Source organism: Benincasa hispida, chromosome 2 (genome assembly GCF_027475165.1).
Source record: "Benincasa hispida cultivar pf3 chromosome 2, pf3_genome.v1.1, whole genome shotgun sequence".
NCBI classification, from domain to species: Eukaryota; Viridiplantae; Streptophyta; class Magnoliopsida; order Cucurbitales; family Cucurbitaceae; genus Benincasa; species Benincasa hispida.
In genome coordinates, this window is record NC_143479.1 from 4,531,844 (window position 1) to 4,556,886 (window position 25,043).

General features: G+C 36.6%; 3 protein-coding genes across 3 annotated transcripts; 1 reads left to right on the forward strand and 2 right to left on the reverse strand.

Moving 5' to 3' along the window:
• The first annotated feature begins 2,608 nt into the window (after positions 1–2,608).
• On the forward strand, positions 2,609–7,879 carry LOC120071138 (uncharacterized). The gene is made up of 10 exons (XM_039023221.2): positions 2,609–2,731; positions 2,886–3,139; positions 3,320–3,524; positions 3,788–3,878; positions 3,992–4,137; positions 5,990–6,233; positions 6,345–6,449; positions 6,631–6,813; positions 6,908–7,112; positions 7,320–7,879. Exons 2-10 carry the CDS (start codon positions 2,917–2,919, stop codon positions 7,799–7,801), a joined length of 1,884 nt encoding a protein of 627 aa, XP_038879149.2. The 5' UTR covers positions 2,609–2,731; positions 2,886–2,916; the 3' UTR covers positions 7,802–7,879.
• Positions 7,880–8,126: 247 nt separating this feature from the next.
• LOC120071139 (protein STRICTOSIDINE SYNTHASE-LIKE 3-like) lies at positions 8,127–11,428 on the reverse strand. The gene is made up of 4 exons (XM_090310819.1): positions 10,852–11,428; positions 9,546–9,821; positions 8,944–9,111; positions 8,127–8,758 (listed from the first exon to the last, which is right to left on the reverse strand). The coding sequence occupies exons 1-4, from the start codon at positions 11,211–11,213 to the stop codon at positions 8,359–8,361; spliced, it is 1,206 nt and encodes a 401-aa protein (XP_090166945.1). The 5' UTR covers positions 11,214–11,428; the 3' UTR covers positions 8,127–8,358.
• Positions 11,429–15,068: 3,640 nt separating this feature from the next.
• LOC150037597 (uncharacterized) lies at positions 15,069–16,990 on the reverse strand. The gene is made up of 5 exons (XM_090310777.1): positions 16,151–16,990; positions 15,788–15,934; positions 15,548–15,746; positions 15,316–15,400; positions 15,069–15,201 (listed from the first exon to the last, which is right to left on the reverse strand). Exons 1-5 carry the CDS (start codon positions 16,988–16,990, stop codon positions 15,069–15,071), a joined length of 1,404 nt encoding a protein of 467 aa, XP_090166903.1.
• Between the last annotated feature and the right edge of the window lie 8,053 nt (positions 16,991–25,043).

The following is a 25,043-nucleotide window of genomic DNA, read 5'->3' on the forward strand; positions in this document are numbered from 1 at the left end:
TTTCATTTCTAAGAATAGGATCTTTTAATTTTGTTGAACTTAAACAACTAAGTTATATTGATAGGGGAATCGAACCTCAAACCACGAGGTTGATAGTATAAACATTATGCTAATTGAGCTACGCTCTTGTTGGCTACTATTGATTTTGTTACAAGTAAGTTGAAACTTTCTAATAAATAAAGTGACGCACAATCAACATCCAAAATTGTATCACACAAATGTTCACACCAACCTGATAGTAAAAATACAATTACAAAATCACATATGGAAAAGAAATGCTTAAATCCAAGAGATAAAATAGATAAAGCCAAAATAACTCCGAAAGCGAAGTTTACAAATTTAGTATATAAATTTTCATATTTGTATTTAATAGGTTATTTAGCTTTAAAAGTTATCCAGTAGGTACTATACTTTTATTTTTGTGTCTAATAAGTTTCTAAATTTTAAAAATTAATTAGGCCCTCAACATATTAACAATTTTTTAAATCAATATATATATATATAAATAAATTATTAAACGGTCAATTTTTGTCTGATTGGTGGGTAAAATTTTAAAATGTCGAATAAATCAAAGACATAATAGACATAAAGATAAAAGGTTAAGCATATTTTAGATACAAAATAGAAAGTACTACTTAAAAATCTAAAGAGCTGTTAAATTTCTTTTGAAGTTTAACATCTATTTAACATTAATTTCACAAAATTCTAAAACCAAATGTGCAACTTAGTTTAATATTACGGTCCCGTTTGATAATCATTTTGTTTTTTAAAATTAAAGCTATAAACACTACTTTCACCTCCAAATTTCTTCATTTGTTATCTACTTTTCACCAATAGTTTGAAAAATTAAGCCAAATTTTGAGAATTAAAAAAAGCAACTTTTCAAAAAGTTGTTTGTGTTTTTGGAATTTGGTTAAGAATTTAACCATTGTATGCAAATTACTGTAAGAAATGTGGATGGAATAAACTAAACTTTCGGGAGAAAAAAATCAAATGGTTACTAAATGGGGCCTAAGTTGTTAACCCAACAGGCAAGAAAAACAAATAGAGTCTAGTGATCAAAATATACAAGTTCTCTTACATTTTTGTTGAAGAGTTAACATAATTTCAATAGTAGGAATTAAAATAAATATTTTTAAAAGTTTATGGACTAAAATTTTGAATATTTTTTAAAGTTTAGGGACCAAAACAAAAACACGATTTAAAGTAAAACCAAATTTTATAATTAGCATAAATAGAATGTTGTTTTGTTATATAAATATTATAAGATTTATTTAATCCCAACGGTAATGTAGTGAGGTTTGATTTTGCACGTGGAAAGATGGTATTGGTCAAATGAAATCGCAACGTTTAGGCAATTGGCGGTGTTATGCGTGCCACTTTTCTTCGTTCAACGAATGCCTCAATTATTTAACTTCACTAAAACTCAAAATTCACTGTCTCACCAATCCCCAATGCAAATTCTTACGTTCACTTTTTTGTGTTCATTTGCTTTTTTTTTTCTTTTTTTGAAAAGTGTTCATTTCTGCTTTCTAATTTCTAACATACTTTATTATCTTTCCAATTTTAATTTATCAAAAACAAATTTACATTCCCTATTTTATTATTTTTTTAAAATTTATTTAGTAACACGTGCCACATACTCTCTCCTTCCCAAAACTATAATTTTATACGTACGTCCATTCTATTCTATTTAACTATCTATTTCATTTTGCTCATCTTTCTGTTACATCATGTAAAATAAACTCTTTGTTTCATGTTTATATAATCATTTAGCTAAAAGTAATTTGTACAAAGAAACTTTTTTCCTCTAAAACTTTAAGAGTGAAACGCTTTACTAAATAACTTTCTCTTCATGTAAAAGTCATAATTTTTTATTTGACTTTTCTTTAGAGAACATTTGAAACAAATAGTGAAGAGTTGCTTAGGTGAGAGAGCTGAAGAGTTCAAAAAGTTATTTAGTTACGAAATTGATATTTTTTTAGTCGTGAAGTCTACTGTGAGTTTGAGAATTCATTGGGTGTGTTTTATATTATATTTGGATTTGATTTGTAATGATACCATCTTTTTTTTTTATTTTTTTTGGCAAATCTTTAATATTTATGTAACTAAAGTAAATATATGTTATTTTTAAATATAGAATAATGAATTAAAATATTTATAAATATAGTAAGATTTCACTGTTTATCTACGATAGACTACTATAATTGTCTATCTGTGTCATGATAGACACAAATAGTAGTCTATTATGGTCTATTATTGATAGATTAATATTTTGCTATTGTCATTTAAAATAATTTTCTGGTAAACATTTCAAACTATAATTTAAAGTTTTCATCCGTTTTGTTCGTGTTAGTGTTACATTCTTAAAAGAACACAAAAATGATCCAATTTCGTTATTTTTGTATTTAATTTGTGTGTCTCGTTAACATGTTATTTTTAAAAATAACATAAGAGCTACAGACATTTATTTCATGATCCATAAAAAAATAAAAAATAATAATAATACTCATACTATAATTTTTTTAAAAAAATTTTAATTTAGATTTTGGAGGGAGTAATAATAAATAAAGAAAAGCCGTTTTCTTTGAAATTTGAGTTAATGGATAAGAAAGTGAATAAAATAATAGTTAAAGGTTTGTATAAAGGTCCCCACGTAGTCATTCTTCGTGTCCTGTGGATTCCCATTTTCTCACTGGCAGAATCATCACTACCATTTTCACTTTCTTCTGTAAGAATCATTTTCCTTTTCTCTTCTTTTTCTCTCATTTCATCGTTTTCTTTTTGCTTTTGTAATTCCTCAAATGCTATCTGTGTCACCACATTTTCTTAAATCCAGTTTTCACTTGCTTAAAACCCCAATCAATACTCTGTTTTATCATCAGGTTTTGATCTGCTCGAGTTCCAGAGCTCAAAATGATGCGGTTCTTAAAGCCCTTGATGGGGTTTTGGCTGTTGCTATGTTGCCTGGCTGTTGCTACAGATGCAACTTACCTGAAATACAAAGACCCTAAACAGCCATTGGGTGCTAGAATCAAAGATCTTATGGGTCGGATGACTTTGGAAGAAAAAATTGGCCAAATGGTTCAGATTGAACGGAAAGTTGCAACCCCGGACGTCATGAAGAACTACTTCATTGGTATTATATCATAACTCTTTGATATTGGTTCCATTATTTGGTTAAATTAGATTGTGTGAGTTTAATGTCTACTTTTCAGTAAGGATTATTGTCATGGATGTATGTGTTATATACTGTATTATACTGTATTATACTGTATTGTGCTAATGGAAGATGAAGAATGATGGTGGGTTTGGACAGGGAGTGTACTGAGCGGAGGAGGAAGTGTACCGGCGGAGAAAGCGACGGCGGAGACTTGGGTCAATATGGTGAATGAGATCCAAAAGGGATCTTTAGCCACCCGTCTTGGGATCCCTATGATTTATGGGATTGATGCTGTTCATGGTCACAATAATGTGTACAATGCCACTATCTTTCCTCATAATGTTGGTCTTGGAGTTACTAGGTAAGAAAAGCAGTCAATAAGTAGTGGATTTCCTTAGTCTTTTGTATGTATATGATTTGATTATCTTACATTATACTAATGGACGATTAAGATTTAGGAAGGTTTTTATGTGTTGATCTTTGAACTGATAAACCAGTTTAGTAAGAAAAACGAAAAATCCCTGAACATATTTTTTGAATTTGAACTTATAATCCAAAATTTTGTTAGTGGACGGTATGCAGATTCATGACCTGGTTTGCTTATGAGTTTACTTTTCACATCAGGGATCCGGAACTTCTTAGGCGGATAGGAGATGCTACAGCACTTGAAGTCAGAGCAACTGGAATTCCTTACGTTTTTGCTCCATGTATTGCGGTAACGTAACATTTTGAATCAGTTTCTTCGAGGAGAAAATGAAAGATTCTTACATTTTCAGGAAATTTTGTTTAGTCAGGGTTTTTTCGTTCTGGTTGTTGGGTGTTGTGCAGGTGTGCAGAGATCCTAGATGGGGTCGATGCTATGAGAGCTATAGTGAAGACCATAAGATTGTTCAACAAATGACTGAGATTATACCTGGATTGCAAGGAGCAATTCCTTATAATTCGCGAAAAGGGATTCCTTTTGTTGCGGGAAAGTAAGATCTATTTGCATAAATTTAACTTTCTTTGGTTGTCATTTTGTGTCTAACAGGAGTAAATTAATAACATAATATGATTTTTCATTTTAATGTTTAAAAGTTTATATATAGTATCTATATTTTCAAATTTAAATATTGTATTAGATTGGTATTTTCCCCTGCATGCTTACCAGCAAATATCCTTGTACAGTGCTTTGAATGATTATACTGGGGTTAATTATCATTTACCCAGATGCCTACCCAAAATAATGCTAATAATTCTAGCAGCTTTTTGTTTTATTTTTTATTTGTTAATTTTGTTTTTTATTTTTTAAATCTATGGTTAAAAAGTCTAAAGTCGAGGCTAGACAAGCATTTAACTTCTGTCTTCTTTTAACCAATGCATAGCCTCTCTCTCTTCAATAACACTGTTTTTAATGTTACTGAATTGATTAATAAAATATCTTATGGTCTTTGCTATGAGAGCTATAGCGAAGACCATAAGATTGTTCAACAAATGACTGAGATCATACCTGGATTGCAAGGAGCAATTCCTTCTAATTCGCTTTTGTTGCGGGAAAGTAAGATCTATTTGCATAAAGTTTTAACTTTCTTTGGTTGTCATTTTGTCTAACAGGAGTCAATTAATAACATAATATGATTTTTCATTTTAATGTTTAAAAGGTTATATATAGTATCTATATTTTCAAATTTAAATATTGTATTAGATTGGTATTTTCCCCTGCATGCTTACCAGCAAATATCCTTGTACAGTGCTTTGAATGATTATACTGGGGTTAATTATCATTTACCCAGATGCCCACCCAAAATAATAATGCTAATAATTCTAACAGCTTTTTGTTTTATTTTTTATTTTTTATTTGTTAATTTTGTTTTTTATTTTTTAAATCTATGGTCAAAAAGCCTAAAGTTGTGAGGCTAGACAAGCATTTAACTTCTGTCTTCTTTTAACCAATGCATACCCTCTCTCTCTCTTCAATAACACTGTTTTTAATGTTACTGAATTGATTGATAAAATATCTTTATGTGGACCATGTGGTTCCTGGTAAAATCATTGTTTATAAATGGTTATGAAATAAGTTGGTTCCTCATTCAGTAGTTCCTTCTTAGTGATTATACATATGGATTTCTCTAGCGAAATGCTCATTCATTTCTATTCTCCTCTCCTGCTTAATCTAGCTGACATGATGACCCTTCCCTATTTTTGGCATTCTTCAGTCTTATCAGATGAGGTTTTGTGAACGCATGTAAAAGATTATTAAACAAAATCCAAATCTTATAGGCATTGGAAGTTAAAGTTAAATTTCCTTACTTGGTAAACCAATGTATCAATGCGGATCTATAATAATATCAGAGAACACATGCTCAATTGTAATGAAGACCGTCTTCTCTCTCTCTCTCTCTCTCTTTTCACTTGCCCCATATTAAATTTCTCCGTACTAGTTTTCTTCAAAGAACCAGTGAAATGAAGGGAAGATCATATTGATTCTTTTTACTTGAAGTAATTATGAAAATGAAAAAAAAAAAAATAGGGTTTATTGATTGATGATGTATTATAATATATATGCTAGTAGAAACATTTTTACTTGAAGTAAAGAAAAATGAAATATAAGTAGCTAAGAGATCCTTCCGTCTGAGTCTTTTGGTGATAGAAATGAACCAAACCTAATCTCACCCATAACATCCATCTCTGTTTCTCTGTATTGTTTTGCTCATATATGTTGTCTTTTCAAATGCGCTCATGATTTAACTGGACTATGCAAGAGTTGGTCAAAATCTAGTGATTCAAATGAATTTATTTGGATATATTCCATTAACCACTTTTCTATTTCAACTTATTTAACTTCAGACAAAAAGTTGCGGCCTGTGCTAAGCACTTCGTAGGAGATGGTGGCACAACCAGGGGTATCGATGAAAATAACACTGTGGTTAACTATAATGGTTTGCTTAACATTCACATGCCTGCATATTATAACTCGATAAAAAAGGGAGTTGCAACAGTAATGGTATCATACTCGAGCTGGAATGGAGTGAGAATGCATGCCAACCATGACCTTGTCACTGGCTACCTCAAGGACAAGCTGAGGTTCAAGGTATTCAAAGAAATTAGATAACTTAAGTGAGATTCTTATATTAGTATACTAAAATAGATCGTAGACAATTGTACAAGCTCGGAATGAATGTTTTTTGTTGGTTGTCTGTAGGGTTTTGTCATTTCTGATTGGCAAGGGATTGACAGGATCACCTCTCCTCCACATGCTAATTATTCATATTCAGTTCAAGCTGGAGTTAGTGCTGGAATTGACATGGTAAGTCAAATGTCAGCTCTGATTTGGAACATGTAACACAACCATCATACACTTCCTTGTCTATGGAAGATTAGTGGTTGAACTTAATTTCAGTCTGCCTCAACCTGAGCCATTTGATTTTGTTCTTGATGTCTAATTTAAGACGGTTACAATATTCCATTGTGTATATGATGCATGGCAGGTTATGGTTCCAGAAAACTACACGGAGTTCATTGACGAACTCACTCGCCAGGTGAAGAATAATATCATTCCAATGAGCAGGATCAATGATGCTGTTCAGAGGATATTAAGAATTAAATTCCTTATGGGTCTCTTTGAAAACCCATTGGCGGATAACAGCCTAGCCAACCAACTTGGGAGCAAGGTCTGTCACCTGTTGTTTTGATTCTAGTTGGAAAATGATTTAGCTAAAGTTTTGGCTTTGGTGTAACTGAAACTAAAATGTTGGCCTTCAACAGGAACATAGAGAACTGGCCAGGGAAGCGGTAAGAAAATCGCTTGTTCTATTGAAGAACGGTCCCTCTGCCAATAAGCCATTGCTTCCTCTTCCTAAAAAAGCTGGAAAGATACTAGTTGCAGGGACTCACGCCGACAACTTGGGCTATCAATGTGGAGGCTGGACGATCACATGGCAGGGTCAGAGCGGCAATGATCTCACTGTTGGTAAGTTTTCACTGTTATTTCTTGAAAGAGAAGAAACCAAGAAGAAAATTCTCACTGCTCTTTTATGACATGAAACTAATCATTACTAATTGAAACGCATATACAAATTTCATCGTTTCTTCTTCTGTAACAATGTATGAAAACCGTAAACACCTCAGTAGCATGATAGTTGTGCAGTTTCTTAGGACGTGGTAAATTTGTAAACAGGTACTACCATCCTCAATGCTGTGAAGAATACGGTCGATCCTGCGACACAGGTCGTGTACAATGAGAATCCAGATGCGGGATTTGTCAAGTCGAACGGGTTCTCATATGCCATTGTCATTGTAGGGGAGCCTCCGTATGCTGAAATGTTTGGTGACAGCACGAATCTCTCCATTTCTGAACCTGGTCCAAGCACCATAAGGAATGTGTGCAACAATATCAAATGTGTCGTTGTCGTCGTCTCCGGTCGCCCTGTTGTGATGCAGCCTTATGTTGGAATAGCCAATGCCCTTGTGGCTGCTTGGCTTCCAGGAACAGAAGGCCAAGGTGTAGCTGACCTTCTGTTCGGTGACTACGGATTCACCGGAAAACTTGCTCGCACTTGGTTCAAGACTGTCGATCAACTCCCAATGAACGTTGGGGATTCACATTATGATCCACTTTTTCCATTTGGATTTGGTTTGACAACTAAACCAAACGAGTAATAGAGAAGTTAACATTTTAGAAAACTTTGAAGGATATTTTTCATCTTTCATATGAGATGAGGCTGTTTACAATACAAAGCCCTCTTAGTCTTGTTTTAGAAGCATTTTTAATACCATCTTTTAATCCTCGTATTGAAAAATAATTTTAATCCAGGATGGTATTAAATATCTCAATTAATAATAAAAAAATAGGAAAAAAATATATGATCTCCACATTTTTTTATCAAGTATAGTTGTGTGTAAGTCACCAATTATCATCTCAAAAGTCGATGTTTTGGTATTTATTTTATTTAAGATAAATGGTAACAAAATTTGAAGTAAAGAGTTAGAAAAGTACACATTTGTCATTGTTTCAAACTTTGTTACACAGAAGTAGGGAGTTTTTGGATCATAAATACTAGAGTATATAAATGTACTTTGTCCATGGACAAGGAAGAAGGGAATAAGAGAGAAAAAAAAAACACAACAGGCAAGTTCAGAATGAACATAATAGCTAACTAATACTCTAAAACTACCAAAGAAATAAAACTAAAAAGGCCTATTCCTATTCACCAAACTTAATGCAAATCATAAACTGCAAGAAAAGACATTAAAACACTTCCAATCCACAATTTTCCATCTTTTTCCTCAACTTCACTTGCTGCTCTCACAACCTTCCCTTGGTTGTCTTCTAATATCTGCAAAAGCTTTCCCTCTGGGCTGTACTTCACAACCACTGCATGAGGCCTCCCCCCAAGCAAGATGGTCTGGAATTTTACTGATATTGGAAGCTTGAGAAGAAATTTCCTCAGTTTTGGATATTTAGCTTCCAAACGGGCTAATGTCGAACGTCGACTGTGGATTGCCACCCAGAATTCGCCCTTGTCGTTCGTTCGGATGTTGTCGGGAAATCCGGGAAGTATGGCAAAGACCTCTGTTGTTCCTGCTTTCTCACCCTTTAACCAATACTTGCATAATCTAGATCATGGAAATGTTGCTAAAGTAGTGAATGAGTTGAAATAAATAAACAGATCATTGGTGTTCTTTCCATTTTGTGAACATAAATGCATGGACTAAGAGGTGTTAATAATGAGAGTGGGACTGAAGTAATAAATGTTGATGAAAAACTTAAAAGAGGCATTTCAAGTTGTAAAGAGTTTCACCTTCCTTTGCCCCCTTCGGAGAAGATGAAGAACGAACCGTCCTTGCTTAGAGACACGCCATTTGGAAAATAAACATCTCTCACAAGAACAGTGGTTTCTCCTGTAGCAGCATTATACTTCAAAACTCTCCCAGAGTTCTCAGTAGAAAAAACTACCTGCAAGAAGTTCCTACACAAGAAATATAGGTATAAGAACTCTTAGAAGGTTTCTACGCTTTGGCCTTAGAAATCAGACTTAAGAGACAAGCAGCAAGAAAACTGAAAAAAATCCCAAAGACCAAAGAGTCCTTTGAATATTCTTGGAATTAGTCTAGTTAATCTAGATTTTAAACCAAATTACTGAATGTCATAACAACTTGATATTTTGGTTTATAAGAATAGAATACAATGTTATCTTGAACAAGAATAACATCAACAAGTTTTACAGATGAACATAAAGGAGATCTTCCATTCCCCTGCTCCTTGTCGATCAACAAGTTTTACTTATGATTTTCACATAACCCTCATCTATAAAGTGGTGAGCAACAAGAAAATCACCATAATATTATTAGGAAGCATCTATGGTCTTTTGATAATTAGCAAGAGAAAATCACAATAGCTTACCTTCGGTGGTATTTGGTGCTGCTATCTGTGAAGTACACATTCCCTTCTTCATCAAGGTCTAGATCATTGGTGAACTTGAATGGCACTCCTTCTGCTTCAGTTGAAAGAGATGTTGCCAGACCTCCTTCCGGTCCGACTTTCATCAGCCCGAAGTATGCATCTGCAATATATAAATCGCCTGTCTTCTTGTCAAATCGGAGACCCAAAGGGCGGCCACATATATGTTCATTCTTCGAATAACTTAAAATTGATGGCTTAGGATCACATATCTCCGACCTGAAACCATATGGAAACAAATTAGAATGTATCGGCAACATTTAAAAACAAATGCCTAGAACAAAGAAATGATAGATAAGTAATTATAAAACATCAAAATCAGACATGCTGCGAACAAATTTTGGCATATAACATAACAGATCTATTTATCACATTTCGATGATACTATTAAAGGGAAAATTGTTTGAAGTAATCCTCAGGGATTGATCTCGGCCGGGAAGGATCGAGAAAAACTAGACCAACCAACAGGATACTAATTGTGAAAGATAAAAACATTTGAGGGATATTTCTAACCATTCCACCTACTAAAAGTCTCCAAAAAGGATGCAGATTAACTTTTGTGTTTTGTCTCTTCTTGCACCAAATCCTCCTACAAGAGTTTGAACAAAGCAATATAAACATATGTGTGCGTGTGTACATACAATGTTCACACAAAGTTGTCCCAATTAAATATTATTAACTGAAAGATTGTTTCTATATATAATAAAGTTAATACTATCGAACTTTACAGCATGACTCCACTTGTAGGCTATATAAAATAATCAGTACATATGAAGCAACCAACTATAGTTTAATCATTTGAATTCTTACTCTAAAAAAAGAAAAAAAGAATTGGATGACAATTTAAATAATTAGAAAGAGAGGAAGATTTTCACTGAAACAGTCAGATTTTTGCCAAATTTCATAGGATTTAAAGATGAATTACACTTTTTTTATCATCCAAACACAAGATTTTAAAAATATTCATATATTTCTTGTTCTATAGATGAAAACTTCAAAATCAATTTTTGAATTTGAAGGCACAGGTTTTAATATTATTTTTTTGAACTTGGTCGGTCCCAAATCTGGAGGAGGTTAAGATATCGTCAGGCTCTTGAATTAGAATTAAAAAAAGATAAACATCCGCTTCTACACTATCAAACTTCCTCCATCCTACATCGACACGAAACCCTAGGAGAATCCACAAACAAGAACGTCTAAGCAATTAACACAGACAGATTCAGCAAAAAGAAGAAGAGAAGAACATTACCTATTCGGCGAAGTATAAGCAAAATCAGTCCAGGATTCGCCATTCCAGAACAATACTCTACCATCAGCGACACCAGTGTAAGGTCCACGCCCTAGAGGATCGAAAGCCACACTCTCAGGTCCCTGAACTTGATCCTTAAACATAATCGTCGACTTCTGCAACAAGTTATTGCTATCTCTGTCCGTCGGAATTTGAGACCACGAAGGCAATTCGACATAGTAGGTCTCAAAGTCAGGGAAGTCAGCGATCACACTGTGCTTGAAGGGATCGGTTGCGCAATACAGAGCCAGTAAGAAGAAAAGGCCGGCGACGACAGCACCGAACGAGACGGAAGAGCCAGTGTTCTCATTTGGGTGCCCCATTGCCGGGGAGAGTGGCTGAAGAATGTCGTTGGAGGAGATAATGGAGATTGGAGAAGGATTGTGAAGTTGAAAAGTCGTTGGTAGATTCTGAGGTGGTTGATAGTGGATAGAAGGTTTGATTATGGCAATGGAGAATCCTCCATGGAAAAGCTTGTATTTATTGCTTTCGAGCCCACATGAAACCAAAACAGAATAGGAATGGGATTATTGGGATTTCAACCTCCATATTTATACTATATCTTAATCTTAACTTTTTGCAAATCTTTTACCCTAGTTTTAACCCGGAAATATTACTTTAATTCGTTTGTTTAATTTTGAGAAATTATTTTTTAAGAAAAACTTGGTGCTTTACTTATCTTGATGCATTCCAAATATAATCTAATAAAATACTATCACGCATCATTTTTATTTCTTAAAAACTATTTTTTTTTTGTAGAGATGTGGAGAGCATAAGAATTAGACTGCATCTAATAATTACTCTTATTTTAAATGACAAAAGTGTTAAAAATAATCATTACTCTTATTTTAAATAAAAAAATGCTAAAAATATTTATAGGTATTAGTAAAATATCGCAGTTCATGAGTAGATTATTGCAGTTTATCGTAGATAGATAATGAAATTTTGCTATATTTAAAAATATTTTTGTTTGTTTTTCTATATTTGAAAACATCCTTCAAATATTTATAAGCATTAGTAAAATATCGCAGTTCATTTATCATGACATAGACAGTATATTATTGCTGTTTATCGTAGATAGATAATGAAATTTTGCTATATTTGAAAATATTTTGGTTTGTTTGTCTATATTTGAAAACATCCTTCCATATTAAAGTTTGTTTGATTTCTTATAAAACATTTTGTTTAAAGGGTTGTCCTATTAGGATTTAAAATATAAATTTTTATATTCATGTATTGTATATCCTTATAAAAATTATTATTATTATTGAATCAATTTTGATAAAAATTAAGTTTGATAGACTAAATTTAAGATATATTGATATTAAAGGACTACAATTAGAAAAATTAAAATTATGTGAACTATAATTGAACAAACTTCATAATGTAGATATCAAAATGGTATTTTAACCTATATGTATAATATGTACATATGTGTATTAAAGATGTCCAATTTTTCTAAGGGGACGGGGGCCCACCCCGAACGGGGCGGGGATTCCCCGATTAGATGGGGAATGGGGGAGGAAGTGGAGAAAAAAAATTCCCCGGCTAAATGGGGACGGGTACAGGGAATGCATTCCCCGTCCCCGCCTGATTAGCTTTTATATATTTATTTAGTATAGTTATCTAATGTTATGTTATTATTATTATTATATAAATATTATATTTAAATTTGATTATTTATTGGAAAACATAATAAATATGTTTAAATTGAATGTTTAAATTTAGATTATATATGTGAATAATTTGATTTATATTTATTTCTTTCTACTAAAAAAATTAATTAGCTTTTTTAGGCCAAAATTTGAGTAACTTATCTTTAAATTCAAATTGTTATATAAAACTAACAATAATAAACAATTTAGTGATAAAGTTAATTATTTAATTAAAATTTGCTCAATTTATATTAATTAGTTTTTACAAAAAAAATAAAATAAAATAACGGGAGACTCGATCCCCCGAATTTCCCGCGGGAAATCCCGGCCCTGATCCCTGGGAAGCGAGGATGGGGAATGGCATCCCGGTCCCATCCCGTGAACATCCCTAGTGTGTATGTGTGGCTAGATTATAAATTAAATTACAATTATTGGAATGAAAATTTTGGGTTGCTCTCAATTTCTCGTTTGAAATTATAAGAATATTTATAAATATTATTAGATTGTAAAAAATAAATGTAGATGTCAAATATGGGGTTTCTTTTCTTTAAATCACTTTTTAAGATTACAATTCTTGAAGACTTTACATTTTAGAAAAGATAAACGTTAAAATATTAAAATTTTAAAAGTAGAAATAATTAGGTAAAAAGACATACAAGCATTTATTACTTTGTTGAAAGCTAAATTGATTACTCAATTTCAGAGATGAAGCAATAAGATATTAAAAAAAAAAAAAAAAGCAAGCTTAACCCAAATAGCATTTACATGTACAATCAAATTGTTTGAAATAATATTAGCTATAATAATTTAATTGTTAGTAAAAAGAAAACAATCTAATTAACTGCATATTTTTTAGAATAAGTGATATTATTATACAACAACAACGAGATCCCATAGCTCGGGATCAAGGCATCAAAGTAACAAAGCACAAACAAAGATAGGGCAAACAAATCAAAATAAAGCATACAAATCAAAATAAAGCATACAAAATAAGACTAGAACAAAACCAACACATAAAAATAAAGACACTAAGGACAACAACAAAACAAAGAACAACGTAAAGATCAAAAAGAAAAAAACATCTGTAAACACACTAGAAAAGACCAAGAAGGTCAACCCGCCAGGAAGCAGCACGAGCACAAACCATAGAAATCATAAGGTGAACCAGAGCTAACACCGACCTCGGTCGACCTCCATGCAGTCGCCAATTACGCTTTTGTCAGATGTAGTATATGAAAGCACACCAGAAAACACGGAACAACTTATTACGTACCCTCATACCTGACCCCACTCAGCACAACTAACTTAACTCTACATCCCAACCTGCCACCCGATGCGACGAACCCAACTGACACAATATCCCAGCCCACACCTCTCTCCCAAACTCACACTTAAAAAAATAAATGATCCCGCGACTCCACACCTCCCCCACACAGAAGACACCCCCCCTTTGACAACACTTCCTAACTCCTCAACCAATCCCGCGTACCCAATCTGTCCCTCACAACTAACCACGCGTAGAAGGAGTGACGCTGAATACAACCCCCGCCCACAAAATACTAGCCCAAGACACCCTAGGACGACGAGGACGCAAATTCTCCCACGCACTAGCGATAGAAAATCGACCACTAGTATCCGACACCCAAACCCAATAATCCTCCCCCTTTACCCTAGGCCCACTGCTTGAATAAGATCCCAAATCTCAAGCAGCTCCTAAGACACTGTGGTTCACCTCCAACCTCCCTCACCATCCATGAACTCCAACAACCGTGCCTCTAAACTACTCCCTGCTTTATAAACCACCATAGACCCGTATGGATCCAAAATTGTACCCCCGGCAGCCAAAGATCCCACCAAACAAAACAAGACTAACCATCACTGACTATCAAATGAACCATATGCTTGAATCTATCTCTACTATGCAAGATAGTCCTCAAGCACCAAGACCACCCAACCTCACTCCGAACAGCCCATAAAAACTGCCCACGCAAAACATACGCCTCCACCCATTCCATCCATAATGATCCTGATTTAATTAAGAGAAGCCAGAGCAACTTCATAATAGCAGCCTGGTTCCAAGAGGCAACATGCTTCACACCCAACCCCCCTTCTTCCAATGGCAAGCACACCTCATCCCACGCCACCCGTGCACAACCCCGACTCATCACACTACCCTTCCATAAATAACTACGTAACAGACGATCAATCTCATGAGTTACACACGCAAGCAATACGAAGATTCTACACCAAAAAACCTAAAAGGACTGTAAAATAGACCTAACAAGCTGCAACCTCCCAACATAGGAGAGGGACCGTGCTACCCAACTTCTAATACGAGCTGTAATCCTCTGAATCAAAGGTGCACAATCCACAGCCCTCAACCGATCCGCCAATAAAGGTAAACCCAGATACCTAATAGGCAGCGAACTAAGAGAGAAACCCATAAACGCAGCTAGTTCCTCCACTTCCCCAGGCTCCACACCCCCAACAAACATGAAACTTTTCCCAACATTTGTAACTAACCTAGATAGCCTTGCAAAACCGCCAGGACAGCCTCACAAACTCCAAAGAATCTCTCTCTACTGCATAGAAAATCATCAAATCGTCTGCAAACACCAAATGAGTCAGGCCCATACGCTCACACCGATCATGGAACCTAAACCACACAGGAGGTTTATTCAACAACCTAGACAAAACCTCCATCACCATCACAAACAAAAAAGAAGACAACGGATCCACCTGCCTCAACCCCTTCTTACTAGGAAAAAACCCTTCAAGGGAACCATTAATCATTACAGAGAACTTAGGCAAAATAACACAAGCCCTCACCCAACTAACAAACTGAAGGGGCGTACCTATAGCCAACAACATACCAAATAGAAAATCCCAATTTATCGAATCGTACGCCTTCTGAAGATCTACCTTTAACATACAACGCGAATTCCCTCCTTATAGCCCCCCAAAGCTCCTGCACAATAAAATGTTGTCGAAAATTGACCTACCCAGAACAAACGCAGACTGGTTGCCACTGATGAAAGCAGGCAACCACAACTGCAATCTTTTAGCCAAGATCCTCGAGATACACTCATACACAACATTGCAACAAGAAATAGGATGAAACTTCTCCATACGTTTAGCTCCTCGCCTCTTTGGGATAAGAGTAATAGCAGTAGAATTAACTCCACCAAGCAGGTAACAGGTCTAAAAAAATTCAGCACAACGTCACAGAAATCATCCCCAACCACACTCCAAGCAGCTCTGTAAAATTCCACTGAAAACCCATTAGGCCCAAGAGACTTCTCAGACTTCATCGAGAATAAAGCCTTCTGAATCTCCACCCGAATCAATGGCCGACCAAGCGCTTCTACCCCCTCCTCGGACCAGCTGAACTACACAATATCCCCAATTCGGGCAGTAAGATCCCTATATCCCATAGGCTAAGACCCTAAACAACCCTGAAAGAAATCTACGACCACCTTGTCATGCATCGTCTGGCGAGTTCTCCCAGCATCCACGACCGTAAACAAACCACTACAAATGCGATGAGAATGAACACAACAATGAAAAAAAGTTGTGTTCATATCACTTAACTCCAACCACCTCACCCTGGCCTTCTGCCGGAGCGACGTCTCCTCCAATCTCGCCACTAACCAGAACACCTCAGTGGCCCAAGCCGCCTTCGCACACACCGACTCTGAAGTAGGGTCCCTTTCTACCTCAGCCTGAGCAGCCTCTATATCCTGCCTAGCCACCCGCACCTCATTAGCTAACACAGAGATACACCTAACAAATGGTGCACGAAAAACCTGCTTCACTGCCTTCAAATTTCGCACAAAGCTAACCATAGGAGACACAACCTTAGACCTTCTCCACACTGACCTGATAGTATCAGTAAAACCCTCAGCCTCCGCCCGATGAGAAAAATAACGAAACTTAGGAGGCGGCCTACTCTTTGTCTCCCCTGTAGAAACCAGAAGAGGGTTATGATCAGAAATCCCCCACTGACTAACCTTAACCTCCAAATATGGAAAAGTTACCTTCCACGCCTCATTATACAAGCATCGATCCAACCGGTGCAAGTTACCATTCCTCTGAAGTCTACTAGTCAAAGTAAACCAGTTACCAGTCATACCCAACTCAATCAGATCTGCCTCCAATAATGCCTCATCAAACTCCTCCATCTCCCTCAAGCCAGGGCAACCACCAAAATCTTCCGAACTACTATAAATAGCATTAAAATCCCCCAAAGCAACTTCAGGAAGCTTCCATGTGACACACACATCACTCGATTGAGACCACAAGTTCCTCCTCTCGCTCGTATGATTAGAGGCATACACACCACCAATATATACCCAAGCACTAGATAGAATATCCACTAAGGTTCTAGAAATAAACTGTTCCCTACTGACATCAGTAGAAAAATCATAGACACTCTTCCGCCACATCACTCAGATCCTCCCAACTCCCCGCACACTGAAGCTACACACACAACTCCAAGCATCACCAAACCTACCCATCACCATATCAAAATTCTCGCAACGAACCCTCGTCTCAAGCAAACAGTAGAAAGTAACAGAGGAGGAAACCAGAAAGTTTGCCATCGCCCTACACTTGACAGGGTCATTCAACCCCCTAACATTCTAGGAACAATAAATCATGAACCTTGCAAGAAATCGCACTTACCACCTCCTACTAGGCCTTTACCCGAACTCCCGAACATCTCATCCATAATAGACAATGGATCAAAATTTGCCTGCAATAGGGCCAAAGCCAACAAGTCTCCCCCTTATCATACAAAACATCAAACTGATTATGATCATCAACATGCTTTACAAACCCTGTAATTCCAGGGGACCCATAAACTACTCTACTCCTCAAGGGCACCGAACCCGGTCACCCACTTCCACCCCTATGCCCCACACCTCCTCTGTCATGCCTACGACGACTAACCATAGTAAACTCGTCAGCATACCCCGTGCCCTTATTCCCATCCAATAAACTCCTAGCCCCGCATTCTAAAAGTGACTGAAGGGGGCATTAACGAATCACCATCCACCTGAACACAAACCCTCGCATACGATAACCGTTGTCGCTCTCTTGTTGCAACATCAAAAGAGACAGGTTTACCCACGACACTAGCTACCACTGCTAACCCCTATCCGTCCATAACTCCAAGGGAACACGCTCAAGTTTAATCCAGATAGGAATAGAATAAAAAACAAAGGTTTTAGGAACAATACCTGGGGACCACTGTCGTAATAAGATGGGCTTGCCACCCAAGTGCCACGGACCATTCTTCAACACTCAATCCCGTGACTCCACCTTCTTAAATTTAAAGATAATCAAACCGTTCTCCAACAAAGTCATAGTTGGCATCTTTACACGTCCCCAAATTCTCTGAATAAGTCGACAAATAACAGATTACGGGAGTTTGGCATCCACAAACTGACCAACCAAATATTTCTCCCACAAACAAAAACCCTCATCAATAATCTTCTCACAAGGTTTAACAATAACTTTATCATTTCAACCAATGGGGGAATGAACTCTAAATTACCCCTCAACTTAGACCCACATAGGGCGGCCCATGAATTTTTCCTCTTTCACGCTGGAACTCAAACCACCAGAACCACACCCCTTCTCCTCCCGCACAGAAAACCCCGTGTGTCCTCCGAACGACCCTCACTTCCACAAAGCCCAGCTCGAGAAACCTCTTCACTGCCTGACTTCTGCACGCTGTGCCTTCCAACTCTGGCCCAGCACCACGCGACCCACCCACTGATGCCCTCATGCCTTTCGACCCTTTCCCAGATCCCTCTGCACCAGTCCACTCCCTTCACTCAGCCTCAACCCATTCCCAACAGACTCGCTCACCCCATCTCCCTCAAGGCCCAAACCAACCCCCGTCACAACTCGATTTTCATCTGAACCCCCAACACTCTCTAGGGTCTCAGACACACCTTTTACTTCTTGGGCCCCCACTCTACACGAGCCCAAATCTTCTTGCACACCAGCTGACCCAATACCCAGCTCGCTCGGCTTATCCCTCACAACTTAAATTTCTTCTGGTTCTAGGTCAGATGATAGAGGCTTTTGCAACCCAACACTCCTCATACCGGACCCTTCACCTTCCTCAGAACGACCATCAGACAACCCAAAATCCTTTACCTCTGAAGAACGAGAACCTAATCCCAAATCGATCTTTAGTCTAAGCAGACGAAAGGGTTGACGAACAACTCGACCTCCATTCTTCTCCTTCAGTCTTAAAGGCGACCACTTCCACACCATCATCACCCACTAAAACCTCAAAACTATCAATGCCCGAACCTAAGATCTAAAATCGGCTGCCAAATTTCATCAGACAATCACCGTAGACAAACAAACCCTCACCGTCACTGACTGAAAACTGTCTGCCAAAACCCCAGATAACTCACCATCTGCCAACCCAACACCGTCCATACCTCGAATGACTCGGCTGATAACTTCTCATCATCTGCCAACAAAACGACCAAATCTAGACCTGTTCGAACGAATCCAAAAGAACATCGGAGAAGAACCCAAGAAACTAGTCGCAAACACCAAAGAAAATGATCGGCGGAAGCCCACCCCTGCGAGGACGCCCGCGTTGACTGAAAGCGGCGGCCCACGGCGGAAAATCCTAGGGAAAATGAGCTAAACCGAAGCTACTAGTACTCTCTAATTAACTACATATTATTACTAAAATAAACTCCATATTTAATATATATTAATTAATCGTTGACATCATACTTTTTATAATAATTAATTGTTAGCCTCAATTTCTTGTTTAGCTGGAATAGATTTTAATTGCAGTATATAAAGCTAGTGTTAATGCTCTTGAAATGGATGAGTAATCAACAAAGGAGTTTATGGACTATATAGATCCATTTTTCTGAACTTTTGACACTTAGGATACATTCATCTTTATGCATCTTCTTTCTTCACCAACATACAAAAATAAATAAATAAAATATTTTAAAAAAAGAATACTTTGCCACATGACAAATTGTGATTGGGCCATTTGGTGGGATGCCCGAAAATCTGTACAGCCCGAAATGCACTTAAATATTTTTCATTTTGAAACTTTATATACAGAATAGATAAATACAAACTTAAAAAATCAATTGTAGCATGAATATTAGTGATTATAGGGGATAATTTGGGGATAAAGGCACTTTGGTTATTAGTGATTATAGCATGAATAACCAATTGTATTATGTTAGGTGAAAATTCAAGTTTTAAAAGAAAAGGAAAAAACTTTTGGTTGGAAATCCCACATTGATTATTTTTGAAAAAGGAGTCTCCTTCTTATACTCCCATCTTGAACCTTGGTTTGGACCCTAAGGGTATCCATATTTTAGAGGGAGTGAGGAGATCGTTTTTTGCAAGTCAATTGGATAGTTTTCCGATCGAGTATTGTGCATTTTCGATTGAGACAGTTTTCTAGGCTATTTTATCCTGAGGACAACGTGGCACATCTGAAGAATTGCAAGCGAGAGTCGCAACTCAGCCTATAACAAGTTTCTATTTTGCAGGTCCCATATTTCTGACAACTGCCGTTTGTGACTATTCTCTACTATCAAATTTGACCATCCGAGGGTAGCTGGAACCAACAATTTTAAGACGTTTCATCTGCCGATTCTGTCATGGCTCTTTCAAGTCAGAACGACATAATGACCTCCAACCTCAACCATCCGTTCTGATTCAAAGGAGTGAACTTTAAATGGTGGAAGTAAAAGATGCTATTTTTTTTTATTACAGTCCATAAGGTGGTTGATGTTTGTACCACAGAGAAGCCAACCGTCTCAAAAAAAGATTTGACTGGACAACAAATAAAAGATGCTGCTAATGGGGAAGAAAAAGATTTTATGTTTTGGGACGCTCTGCAAAAGAAGTACAATATCGAGGAGGCCGGATCCAAAAATTATGTCGTCAGTTATTACCTTAAGTTCCAAATGACGAATGGCAAATTTGTGGAAGCTCAGCCCCATGAATTGCTGAAGATAGCCCATGAAATAATACTGAAGGTATGCCCCTAGACGAACAATTCCAAATTGTCGTTATTATTGACAAATTGTCCCTCTTGTGAAAGGATTTCAAAAACACCTTGAGGCATAGAACCAAGGGGTTTTCCTTAAAGAGTTTTATCACTCGACTAAGGATTGAGCAGGAAGGCTGAAAACAGGACTAGAGGGAGAAGGTGAACATCGTTCCTGGGAGATTCGCCTCTTCTGATAAAAATTGACCAGAAGTCCTAAGGAACCAAGAGGAAAGGTTAGAACCGTAGTTCCAATAACCATAACAACCAGAAGAAGCAGAAACCCCCCAGGAGAAATGGTACAGTTCCTTTGTTTTAACTGTAATAAACCTGGACACATGGCTATAAACTGTAGGAATAGGCGTCATCTTGCTTGTCAGGTAAACCTGATAGAAGAACTGTTAGTTGCCATGGTCATAAAAGTAAATGTGATTGGTGGTTCTAAGGATTGGTGGATAGACACTAGCACTGCGCACCATGTTTGTCACGACCTTGGTCTCTTTAAAACTTATATTGAAACTAAAGATAAGAATATTCTGTTGGGGGATCACCACTCAACAAAAGTTACTGGAATCGGCGACGTGGAGCTAAAGTTTACCTCTGGGAAGACCCTCACGTTGAAGGATATTTTGCACACTCTGGAGATAAGAAAGAACTTGGTCTCGGGCTATCTCCTCAATAAGGTCGAATTTACTCAAACTATAGGGGTAGATTTATATACCCTTACTAGGAATAATATATTCATAGGAAAGGGTTATGCAATTGAAGGAATGTTCAGATTAAATTTTTCTTTGTATATGTTGTGTTCTTTGAATGTTTGGCATGTTAAACGTTGTCATGTTAATAAGAAATTAATTAGTAACATGATTAGTTTGGAAATGATACCTAAGTTATCCATGAACGATTTTAATAAATGCGAGTATTGTAGTCAGATTAAAATAACTAAAACTCTGTATAAATCAGTACTTAGGGTATCTGAGCCTCTAGATTTAATTTATTTTGACTTATGTGAATTTGATGGCATCTTGAATAAGAACAATAAGAGATATTTTATTACTTTTATTGATGATTACTCTAATTTCACTTTTGTATATTTGTCGAAAACAAAAGTGATATGTTTGATGCTTTCAAATTGTTTGTAACTAAAGTAGAAAATTAATTTAACATAAAGGTTAAAAGACTTCATAGTGATAGGGAAATTGAGTACGGCTCAAACAACTTTATTGAGTTCTTTAATTCACATGGAATAATACACAAAAAGACTACATCTTACTCTCTTGAAATGAACGGAAAAATCGAAAGCAAAAATAGAACTTCAGTTGAGCTAGTAGTGCTATTTTACTTAGTTCAAGAGTCGCGTCTTATTGGTGGGGTGAAATCATCCTTACCGTGTGTTATGTCCTAAATAGAATACCAAAGTCTAAAAATCCAACTTCACCTTACGAAGTCCTTAAGAATAAGAAACCAAACTTGTCATACTTTAGAACCTGGGGATGTCTAGCTTTAGTAAGAATTCCAGACCCTAAAAGAAGAAAGCTTGCTAGTAGAGCCTATGAGTGTGTCTTTATAGGTTATGCCATAAATAATAAAGCCTATAGGTTCTATGACTTAGTAAACCAACTGATCATTAAGTTAAATGATGTTGACTTTTTTTAAGATAGATTTCCTTTTAAATCGAGAGATAGTGGGGGCTCGGGATCTAGTAGTCTAACCCTAATTAGAAATTCTATCTCTACAGAGGAAGCAGACCCAAAATTTAGAAGAAGCAAAAGAATTAGAATCGCCAAGGTTTTTGGGGATGACTTATAGACTTATAATGTAAAAGAAGATCCGAAAGACCTAAAAGTTGCCCTGTCCTTTGTAGATGCCAATTTTTGGCAAAAAGCTACAAATGTTGAGATGAACTCTCTTGAGTCAAATAGGACTTGGCACTTAACAGACCTTCCCCCAGGTTGCAAGGAAATAGGGTGCAAATGGATCCTAAGGAAGAAGCTTAGACATGATGGAACAATTGACAACTTTAAACCCACGTTAGTGGCAAAGGGCTTTAAACAAAGATAAAACATAGATTTTTCTGACACCTTCTCCCCTATCACTAGAATTACCTCAATCTGTGTTATGTTTTCTCTTACCGTCCTTTATAACATTAAGATACATCAGATGGATGTAAAGACCGCCTTCCTAAATGGTGAACTTGAAGAAGAGATTTATATGGAACAACCTGAGGGCTTTATAGTCCATGGTCAAGAAAATAAGGTTTGTAAGCTAGATAAATCTCTCTATGGTATGAAAAAGCTCCTAAGTAATTACATAAAAGGTTTGATAACCTAATCCTATCTAAAGGTTTCAAGGTTAATGAAAGTGACAAATGAAGAAACTCGTATAAGGAGAATCTTGAGAGAAGCGGATCGACCAAATTCCATTAATTATTGAATACAGAGTTTACAGTAAACATACAATAAGATATGCTTTTAAAATTAATAAACTAAGGCATAATACGTGCCCGGTACAAAATCTCCAACTGGCCCTAAACTAGATGTGGTCTGTCCCGTAGACCCTGCATGTGACCCTCAAACACCTTAGCCGTGTGGGCCTTTGTAAATGGATCAGCAATGTTGTGCTTTGAATCTATCTGCATGACGATCACTTCCCCTCGACGCACAATCTCTCGGATGAGATGATACTTCCATTCTATGTGTTTCCTATGCTTATGACTCCTAGGCTCTCGGAAATTAGCCATAACACCACTATTATCACAATAAAGAGTGTTGGGTTTGACATGTTTGGAACCACTTCTAGATTAGTCAGAAATTTCCTGAGCCACACAGCTTCCTTAGCAGTTTCACAAGCCGCTATGTACTCAGCCTCCATAGTGGAGTCAGCAATGCACCCCTGCTTGGTGCTCCTCCATTAAGAGTGAACGCTAATCTTGATGTGGATTTCCTAGAATCCTTATCAGTCTGGAAATCAGAGTCCGTGTATTTTGTAAGGATCAAATCTTTAGAACCATATACGAACATGTAGTCCCTTGTTCTCCCTAGCTACTTAAGGATGTTTTTTTACGGTGGTCCAATGATCAAATCCTGGATTAGATTGATATCTACGGACTATCCTCACTACATAGCAGATGTCAGGTCTAGTACATAACATTGCATACAGGCTACCAACAGCAGACGCATAGGGGATCCGTCTCATTTCCTTAACTTTTTTACATGTCTTAGGACACTGTTTCTTAGATAATATAACTCCATGCCTGAAAGGGAGTAAACCTCTCTTGGAGTTTTGCATCAAAAATTTGTCAAGCATCTTGTCAATGTATGATGCCTAAGATAGAGCTAGCATTTTGTTCTTTCGATCTCTAAAGATCTGATGCCTAGAACAAATTGCGCCTCACCTAAACTTTCATTTGGAATTGGGTCACTAGCCAATTCTTAATTTCAGTCAGTAAACCTACATCATTCCTAATGAGTAGGATATTGCTTGCATACAATACTAGAAAAACTACTGAACTATTGATGATTCTCTTGTAAACACAAGGCTTATCAACATTTTGATCAAAGCCATAAGAATTAATCGTAGTATCAAATCTTAAATTCCAAGGTCGAGAAGCTTACTTCAATCCATAAATGGACCGATTAAGCTTGTAAACATTTTGCTCTTGACCTTGGGTTATGAATTCCTCAGGCTGCTCCATATAAATGGTCTCCTCAAGAGCCATTCAAAAAAGCAGTCTTGACGTTCATTTGCCAAATCTCAGTCATAATATGAGGTAATGAATAGAAGAATCTAAATAGATTTAACATGGTAACAGGTGAGGAAGTCTCCGTATAGTCAACTCCCTCAACTTAGGTATAACCCTTTGCCACAAGCCTAGCCTTAAAGGTTTGCACCTTCACATCAGCACTCCATTTTCTCTTGTAGATCCATTTGCAACCTATAGGTTTAACCCTATCTGGTTGATCTACAAGATCCCAAATCGAATTGAAGTGCATAGACTAGATTTCGAGATCCATAGCTTTGGTACACTCATCTTTGGCAACATCCTCTATTGCCTTCTTGTAAAACAATGGATTCTCAACATCTTTGTCAGCTACAGTGCCAAGGTTTCTATCAAACCCATATAACGAACAGTTGAGATTGCAACCCTCCCATTACTTCAAAGCTCCCTCAACACTTGAGGTAGATTTGACCTACTAGATAATCCAACTTCAACAACTCTTGTTGAGGTATTGGGTTCTTCAACAACTCTTGTTGAAAGTTCAGTAGTTTCATTGGAAAGTTCACTCAACACAATCTTATGCGGGGCTTATGCTCCCTTATGTGGTATTCTTCTAAAAAGGTAGCGTTTGTCGACACAAATACCTTATTATCTTTAGGATCGTAGAAGTAACCACCTCTCGTTCCTTTAGAGTAACCTACAAATGGGCATAATTTTGAACGAG